Consider the following 9,812-nt stretch of genomic DNA (forward strand, 5'->3'; position numbering starts at 1 on the left):
AAACCGGTCAACAACTGTCCGATTTATAATCTTTAGGGGGGTCGACACAAGGTCGTGGTACAGTACACTGGAAACTCTTTGTCAACACTGTCCGATTTATGACCATCACCTGGTCATGAAATGACACTCGAACCTTTAAGGGGGGTCAGTAACCTTTCTTCTGATGAATGCAATAAGCTCACCTCTACACAGCCTCTGGCCATACTGGATTGTGTTACATCTTTCCGTTGGTAAAAGAAATGCAATTCTGGGAGAGCTGGGAAGAACATCATTGTGTGTACACTATTACAGTCGTTGTGGTAAGTCCCGGTGTCGACTGCTTAGATTACATGAAACAGGATATCCGTATGCCTGTTACCATATGTTAAAAGCATTTGACGAAAATGGTCAAACTGAGTGGGTTTCTTATGTAAGACAATTAGTGTTTCAAACTGGGTTTTCATATGTTTGGTTCTCTCAGGATTGTGGCGATTCCAAACCTGGCATTACAAAATCACCCATTCCTCTTTCCTTGATGTTTATTCATCATATAAATCATTACTCGAACCAGAAAAATATCTGTCTGCTTTAGCATGTGAAAGAGAGCTTCTTAGAGCTTTATGTAAATTCTGTTGTATAAACCATAATCAGAATGTACAGAAAGCTCAATTTAATACAACCACAGAGTCATCGTTTAGTTTTTGTATGAAATGTAACCGCTATGAAATAGAAAATGAGTGCCCTTTTTTTGTTAATTTGTACTTTTTAAAAAAGTAGTAGAGAAAATTTAATTCCCAAAATGATTCTGTTATTAAAAACCTGTTTATATATTTAAAAAGACATTTACCTATGTAAATCCAAATGTAAAAAAATATGAACGTTTGTTTCATTCATTCATGAATAAACGTCTTCTTCCTTACGTCCCAACATTGTTCCATCTCTGCAAGCAGCAGGCGCCATGGCACGGCATAACGATGTTCTTCCCCACACAGGATGATTACTGATTACCCGAGATCTCAGACATAAACGTACTGTCATGGCACCGGATCTCAACCCAATTGATTATCCATGGGATGAGCTGGATAGACATCTACATCAGCATCAACCAGTGTCACAGAATCTGAAGCAATTTATTCAAATCCCTCATTCACAGGTTTCATGGTTCCACAGGCAGAGGATGTCGTGCAGTCATTCATGGCAATGGTGGACACACACAGTACCAGGCTTAACGATAACTCTAATAAGGTTTTATGAACTTTGTAATCCTCCCAACATACACTTGACCTGCGTATAGCTTTTAAAACCTTGTGGAGGTCACAATGAATCTAACGAAAATTACATATATGAATATGGCATGATGAATTTCTAACGCACTCACTGTCTGCAGTTGTATTTCCTTGGTGTGATTCTCAGCGCCAACGAACAAAGGGGAACCATTGCCATGGATACAAGACACCGCAAGGATACTGACAGTGGATACGCCTGGGTTGTTCTGTTTGCTGCAACCTTTTCCAACTTCATCATAGGGACGTTGTTATATTCGCCTGGTGTATTCAACATTGCCATCTTGGAAGAGGTAGAAAATGACCTTTCGCGGACATCTTGGATCGGCTCCACTTTGGTTGGAACGACCACGTTGTCAGGTAGGTAGAGCAACTTTGTAGATTTTGATAAGATAAAAAACAGGCAAAATTGTCCCCCAAACGAAGAATGCAACCACTGAGGGCATTTCCCTTACTGGGGTGAAAATGAGTTCCTGGTGTTCGACACGCTTTCCCTTGTTAGCCAACAGATGATTGGCGTTGATAGCTAATAACCCTTTATTATTTTCCACCTTTTGTTATCTTATTAATTATTGTTGTCCTAACATGTACACATATATGCTCTCTGGCTCATGGCATTCATTCACCTGATGAAGGAGTAAGCATAAACTCCGAAACGTTGTGGTCTTCATAATAAAGAAGTTGATATCCATATATTCTCTTCCTTATGTATATTACTTCTAAATGCCTTTCAAAGCCCTTGTTACAGATTGTTAATTTTTTTAATTGTTCACCTTTTCAAGATCAAAGGTCCCATTTTACACTTTCAACAATGTATGTCTATGTGTAGCAACCAAGAGTTACAAATCAGCAAATGAAAACTTTGTCATGCACCGCTGCATCATTGCCCAAATATGTTTGGTTTGGAAGCCAATTATAGACCATGTGATTTCAACACTTTCACATGGACATTTAAACATTTTCTCCTAATGCTACGATTTCTTTTCCCCCTTGGAAAAAAATTATTGACTTAAAACATGTAGGATAATTAATATTCACAAAAAAATTACAATCATATATTTCACTTTACTTGCCCTTTAGAATTAAGAAGTTATTAACGATAAAGAATCTGACTATAAATATTTTTTTGCTAGATATCTTGTATTCTGCAAACACTTCATCAATTAATTGACTGTTTTTCTATCAGGTCCAATAGCTGGAGTCTTTACAAGCAGATTTGGCTGCAAAGCAGCTTCCTGTCTTGCGGGAACGTTGGTTCTGATTGGTCTGAGTGTATCTTCCTTTATAAAGAGCGTCAATGGTCTTTTGTTCACTAATGGCATCCTGACAGGTAAAATTAGACATTGTAATATTATTAGGCGATTTCGTTCAAACATATAATATTCAATATGAGATGGATCAGGAAGAAGTCACCACAATGCATTTACCATTTGAGAAATAACGTTGGTTGGTTGGTTTGTTGTTTATCGCCGCACTCAGCAATATCCCAGCTATATGACTTCGGTCTGTAAATAATCGAGTCTGGACCAGACAATCCAGTGATTAATATCATGAGCATCGACCCACGCACTTGGGATCGATGACATGCATCCACCAAGTCAGCGAGCCCGACCACCCGATCCCATTAGTCGCCTTTTACGACAAGCATAGTCGTCTTTTACGGCAAGCATGCTTTGCTGAAGACCTATTCTACCCCGGAATCTTCACGGGTCTGAGAAATAACGAGAGAAAAACAATAGAGAGAATGAGTGCAAGAGAAATATCTATATCAAAACATAAATATATTACTCATATTAGTGATTGACTGATGAAGCGGGTTAAATGTACGGTGCGCCCGTCTCGAAGTATGCTATACCTGTACAAAACTACAAAATACATAACACTTCTCTTGGGTGTTAATAAAGTTTTGTTTTACTGCTTTCCAGGTTTGGGAGCAGGTCTAGCAATAAATGCAGCAGGTACCATACCTGGACTCTACTTTGAAAAACGCCTCCCTCTTGCATTTGGCGTCTCCACTGCAGGAACCGCCATGGGTCTGTTTGCTGGAGGCCCTTTAGTTGCCATCTTACTAAAACAATATTCTCTCAGTGGTGCGTTTCTGATCTTTGGTGCCATAGGGAGTCACCTCTGTGTCGCAGGATCTCTGATGAGGCCAAGACAACAAGCTACAGTCAACGTTATCGTCCCAGATCAACAGCATGATTACCAGTCAGTGACACTCTTTGTTGAAGGTAGCAAACTTCAGGATGAATCGAGTAACTTGACGGAAGAACAGGGGCAACGTGATACTGGTGTAAAATGTGACATTATTAACAACAAGAGGAATGGTTTGGATGACCATAATATGCAGGACAATAATCAGATACAGGTAACAGAAAAGAAACCAGGGAGTTGCGAGGAAAATAAATGTTCAAGAAATCGTTTTTTGATCGTAGAAGAAGGAAACACCATGAAAGCGGATTCAACACTGTTACATTCCAACACTCTTAATTCAAACTTGCAAAGAAGATGGTGGAGTTATGTTAAAAGAAACTTGCCTCTTATAACAGCGAATGGATTCCTTTTCTACAACATCAGTCTGATGTTCTTAGGTCTGGGTGAAAATGCTATCCTTTTCCATCTGCCAAATTATGCTTACTCTAAGAGCAGCACTCGCATTCAGTCCGCAAATCTCTTCACTGCAATGGGTCTGACTAGCCTTATGTCGAGAATATTCACAGGCATGATATTAAACGACAAGGATATAAGTATCATCTTGCTCCATGTTAGCTGTCTGGGAATAATAGGAATCCTGGCTCTGGTGTTCCCGCTCTACTCACACACATATTCTCTGCAGATGGTGTTCAGCGCCTTGTATGGCCTGTATGGGGGAGGCCTTCATTCTATCCTGAGCCCAATGACTGTGGAATGTGTAGGGGTAGCTAATCTCGCTGTTGGATTTGGAGTAACTCATTTCGCCATAGGAATCGGATATATTCTTGGTCCACCTGTAGCAAGTAAGATTTTATTGATACCATTGTGGATTAAGGTTTCAGGATACTGGATTATCTTCTGAAGAGTATTGAATGGCCATCGGTTATACTATTAGTTATGTCTTTAGTTGCCATATAAACGGTGTGATATTAGGTGAGCAGAAAAATATTGGACGAGGCGTCACCTAATATGACTACGTATACGGTAACTAAAAACACCATAACGAATTTATTATGCTGAAAGGTTTACACTATTTGGTATCCATATCGCTATTGTATCCAGTTCCTATATTATACATACTTTGGATCCATTCATGGTCATAACTTTTAAGCCCGATTCAAATGACTCTGGGGGCGGTCGGGTAGCCTAGTGGTTAAAGCGTTCGCTCGTCACGCCGAAAACCTGGGTTCAATTCCCGACATGGGTACAATATGTGAAGCCCATTTCTGGTGTCCCCCGCCGTGATATTGCTGGAATATTGCTAAAAGCGGCGTAAAACCATACTCACTCACTCACTCAAATGACTGAATGACTGACTGAATATAGCCGCCCATTCAAATTACACCAAGAGATACAATCTGTGCTGAGTTAGTGCTAAGTGAGATTGAGATGATTACGCCACTTCTGCAACGAAGCATGGGTGGCCAGTGGAGATATCATACCTTGGATATATATATACATATATATCTTCTATATATATATAGAAAAAGCATAGTATACTCTCAGGCAAAATATAGAAATAATCAAAGTAAGATTGAACACAGTTTTAATTGGCTAGTGCTTTCAACTCATACCACAACTTTCTAGTTTTCCCGCTATATAAGCTACATTTTGATCATGAACCTACATTATTTAAAAAAGAGCAACATTTCATTCATAAATACGCGCCTCAGTTAAATGCATACATAATTTAGCCTTTACTAACACAGATAGAGTGCAAGAAAAAATTCTGGGATTGTGTTTATGTATGTGTGTTTTAACTTTAGCAACGGATCAACACATTCAAGATATACTTTGGTGAATAGAAATGAAACATACCTTCCCTTTTCTTTCAGGTATCATCTATGAAAGCAGTAAGGTCTACGATAACACTTACTTCTTTGGAGGTAAGACATCAGACAGGTTGCTGTCGATACACAAGCCTAGAGCCCAGAAACAATAGCGTGGTTTCATGCGATTTATTTGTGTATTAATAGGCATTACAATCACGCTGTATAGTCGTTTTGTTCGTAAAAACGACAATTCAGTATCAACAGCAAATACATGTTCCATTTTGCAGATATGGATCATAGGAGGCAGTTTATTGACATATTGTCTATTTTGTACAGGTGGATGTCTTATCGCAGGTTCAGTATGTGCAGCTGTTGTGCCAGTGTACAGGAGGTCACACGAATCCTCATAAATGGAGATTACTTTTGAGTGAATGAGTCCATTAGAACACCTGTATGATAATCAGCATTCGTTACAACTTCACAGGAGGCACAGTTGACCACAGTTACGTCCACTTTGGCGTGCCAGGAAACTTTTCATCATGGTTTCGGATTCCGGTTCGCCTTGATTATCTTTTCAGACATGCCCCTACCAGAGCCGTGATCATGGGCTTCACAAATGTGGTAAATGTCTGAAGACAACACATCAGACAGACACTACTTGATACAACATAAATAAAGTTCAACAGCATGCAGCATGAAAGTTATGTAGGCTGTAGACCATTTTCTTAAACCAACGAGACCCGTGAAGATCCGGGCTAGAATATGTCTTCAGCAACTCATGCTTGTAAGAGGCGACTAATGAGTCAGACTCGCTGACTTGATTGTTGCATGTCATCGTATCCCAATCGCATAGATCGATGCTCATGATATGAAGCACTATAGATTGTCTGGTCCAGATCTAGACTCTATTATTTACAGACCGCCGTCATACAACGTAAACCCACGAACAAGGGTATCATGCTGAATAAATATATATATATCGCATATCACAATTGTATTCCCAATATATCACATTTACGATACGGAAACACGCATGGATACATTCCACTGGTTTTAATCATGTCTGGCTTAGCGTGCGCATGTGAACTAGAAAACACTGAGGAATAAATGTTATCGCTGGTGACAACCCACCATCTGTTGTCAAGACTGGCTTGCACTGATGTCATATTGCAGACTTTTGCAAACTGTTAAACTCCCTGCACTCTGCACATGGAATGATGATGGTTGGTTTAAGTTCAGTCTCAACACGTGACTCCGAACATGATTATTCACACACCACGTCAATGCCACTACTTTACATGGCATCAGCCCCCACACCACAACAAAACATCACAAGATTGGTATTTTGTTTTTAAACCGAAAAGTGTGTGATGGCACAATCTGATGAAAATCTGACCTCAGTTTTCGCTGCCGCTAAACAAAGATCTGAGGACATCCCATTAGGGGTCACGTCAGAACGACCTTTCATCCGACTAATCAGAAAGTCGCTTACCAGATTATGAAAATGACAGTCGGAATGTGATTTTTAATCATGCAACCCTGAAAACTTTTACTCAGACCGATAGTTACGGGTTTAACGACTGAATCTATTAGCCATTCCAGAATGTTCTTTTGTTCAGGTTTCAAAGTTGTAATCGAGAATTTGTCAAAATATGTTTCGAAGCGTAGTCGCCAAATTGAAATTAGTGGCGTAAAGCACGAGAAAGCTGCCTTCTGATTGGTCATTCCATTGGTCGGTCAAAGTTCGCGCAAGGTCGGTCTGACCTGACCCGTAATGGGTTGTCCTCAGATCTTTGTTTAGCTGTAGCGAGAACTAAGATCTGATTTTAATGAGATTGGTGATTGGCATAGCAAGACACAGAGACTCATGTTCATTGCTACACATGTATCATTAACCAATACCATCGTCCAGCTGCCGAAACATGCCAGTATAGTAATGAATCTGAAACTAGTCTTGCGCATCATTTAATAATTTCAACTTTTCGCATACAATTTTAATGTCATGGTTTGGTGCACTTTAATCTAATTTACGATTGAAGTAACACTGTATTTCTTCTATGTTTTGTTGAGTGCACGGTAAAAAGATAGAGAATCTCACCCGAGTGTCTTTTGATATCAAATATATCAACACGAGTTGATAAAAGTGGAAAAATTCCGAGGCTTGCCGAGGATTTTGGCCACTTTTATCAACGAGTGTTGATATATTTGCTATCAAAAGGCACGAGGGTGAGATTTTATTTATCATCCAACATCATTCTTTTAACTTTTTAAATTTGTAGACAGTAATTAGCAGTGTCTTCAGTGTAAAAAGTACTGCAAACAGCTTCAGTAGCAGAGCCATTAGTGATGTCATTTGATTGTGACGTCATGGTAACCAGTGACGTCACAATGGTCTGCAAAGCATTGTGATGTAATTTCATTGCAGCGATATCTACAGTGTAGATATCGCTTGATCTAATCCAAGCGATATCTCCTGTGGGAGCCAGTTTTGGATGATAACAACTATTATCATATTATGAATGAGTGTGTGTGTTTGTTGTGTAACGCAGCACTCAATAATCGAGTTATAATGTGGCATGTAAATATTCGAGTTTGGACAAAACAAATCCAGGGATTGATAATTTGAGCAACCATCCACGCCAAAGGGTTAGGACCAGTGATAAAATCAAATTATTTGGTTTCTTGTCAAGGCAGTTTATAGTTAGGTTTGTTGATGAGGTGTTCCTTGAGGGCATATTTCATATCTAATTTGAGAACAGAGGTCTTGTGTTTTTTATTCTGCTGACTTTTGGGCGTCCCATACTACTATCTGTATCTAAAGTTACAAGTGAGAGCAAATCGAGTGTAACATTTTCTTTAATAACTGAAATACCACCTGAACATCTGGCTAATTAGGGATGTACTCGGCATAAGTTCGAACAGAAACTACGACTAAGTCCACAATGATGGAGGTACATAGTATTATCACATGAAGACAAAATGGACGCACGTGCGTTGGAGACTCAAGTGACGCTGATATTGACTATTTGTAATTATACACCCGTTTACGAAGTAAATCGGGGTTATATAGCGTTCCGTCCGTCCGTCCGAGCTTTTGTACGGCCCATAACTTTTTAACCATGCACACTAGCTTCACCAAACTCGCTACACACATTAACCACAATGAGTACTTTTGCCTTTTGCTAGTTTGAAGATTCTGATTTTTTAAATTTTTGCCGTTTCCATGGAAAAATAAGAAACTTAAACTTTTAGGGTGAGTGTTTTGTACGGCCCATATCTTTTTAACCATGCACACTAGCTTCACCAAACTTGCTACACACATTTACCACAATGAGTACTTGTGCCGTTTGCTAGTTTGAAGATTCTGAACGTTTTAATTTTTGCCATTTCCATGGACACATTAAGAAACTTAAACTTTTGGGGGTGTTTTGTACGGCCCATATCTTTTTAACTATGCATCCTAGCTTCATCAAGCTTGCTACACACATTTACCACAATGAATACTTGTGCCTTTTGCTAGTTTGAAGAATTCTTAATTTTTTTATTTTTGCCGTTTCAATAGAATCATGGTGAAACATAAATTTTGGGTAGAGTTTTTGTACGATCCATGTTTACAATAAATGTATCCTAGCTTCAGCAAACTTGCTGGGGGGGGGGGGGGGGGGGGGTATGGTCAATTGTCACTGGAACTCAATCTTAGTTTTTATATCATTGAAGTTAAAATCAGTTAAAATATGTAATATTTCTTTAATTAACATACTATTTACTATTTGTTCTTGACCAACGGGGATAACGGGGGTATGTGAGCTTTGCTCACTTCTTTTTGGTTCCTATATGCAAGGTATAGCTTTACGGTTCTCTGTAGGAACTTACACTCTTAATTCAAACTTGCAAAAAAGATGGTGGACTGACAACAGGGAGCAGATGGCTTGCGGTTCAATTTTTTTGGTATATATATCAGCACAAAAGGCAGTGGTTGTTGTGTTGGTGTCACTAGGGATCAACGATTGGGATAGGCATCTTATAAGTAATGGCAATTAAGTGATTCTAGACATATACATGCCATGGCTAAAGGCAATTAGCCTCTGGAAGTTAATGTTCTTTCAGACAAAGTTTGTCACAAATTGGTCGCTATGATAAAAATAATAAATGATAAAGGGAATCAGTTTAGGACTCCAGCACATGTACGTCTGCTAAAACAGGTAACAAAATATATTTCGAATTGCCGTTTTATTAATGAAAATGCAGTTCAAAACTTGAACCTGTACTTCCGATCATCACACGCGGTGATTCCCGGCAGGAATATAGGTCTCCAGTAAATGGGTAAATATGCAGCTAAATTGGATGGGATGATCAGGTTCGGGGACTTGGTTTGACTGCATGCCTTGTATCCCAATTGCGTGGATCAATATTCACGATGTCAGTCACTAAATTGACTTGACCAAGTACTATTGCTGAATGTGGCGATAAACTAACAAACAGACGATCCGACGGGACAGATCATTGCTTAGGTTTCAAAACCTTGGTTTCGCCTTGGCAAGAGTCTGACCATTTGATGTCGACAGCCTTGCTTTTGCTGAAAAAC

At 39.2% G+C, this 9,812-nt stretch overlaps 1 protein-coding gene across 1 annotated transcript; it reads left to right on the forward strand.

The window, feature by feature from the left end:
- Window positions 1–1,420: 1,420 nt before the first annotated feature.
- LOC139448571 (monocarboxylate transporter 9-like) lies at window positions 1,421–5,637 on the forward strand. Its single transcript, XM_071230140.1, has 5 exons — window positions 1,421–1,622; window positions 2,449–2,592; window positions 3,188–4,258; window positions 5,291–5,341; window positions 5,564–5,637. Exons 1-5 carry the CDS (start codon window positions 1,421–1,423, stop codon window positions 5,635–5,637), a joined length of 1,542 nt encoding a protein of 513 aa, XP_071086241.1.
- The last annotated feature ends 4,175 nt before the right edge of the window (window positions 5,638–9,812 follow it).

This window comes from Haliotis cracherodii, unplaced genomic scaffold, assembly GCF_022045235.1.
Source record: "Haliotis cracherodii isolate W230 unplaced genomic scaffold, xgHalCrac1.p SCAF_7, whole genome shotgun sequence".
In the NCBI taxonomy this organism is placed as follows: domain Eukaryota; kingdom Metazoa; phylum Mollusca; class Gastropoda; order Lepetellida; family Haliotidae; genus Haliotis; species Haliotis cracherodii.

Excerpts from the sequence above, each read along its gene's own strand:
- LOC139448571 (XM_071230140.1), top strand. The coding sequence starts at position 1,421 with ATGGATACAAGACACCGCAAGGATACTGACAGTGGATACGCCTGGGTT. Across the intron at positions 1,623-2,448 it reads TGGAACGACCACGTTGTCAG|GTCCAATAGCTGGAGTCTTT; the intron begins GTAGGTAGAGCA and ends TTTTTCTATCAG. Across the intron at positions 2,593-3,187 it reads CACTAATGGCATCCTGACAG|GTTTGGGAGCAGGTCTAGCA; the intron begins GTAAAATTAGAC and ends ACTGCTTTCCAG.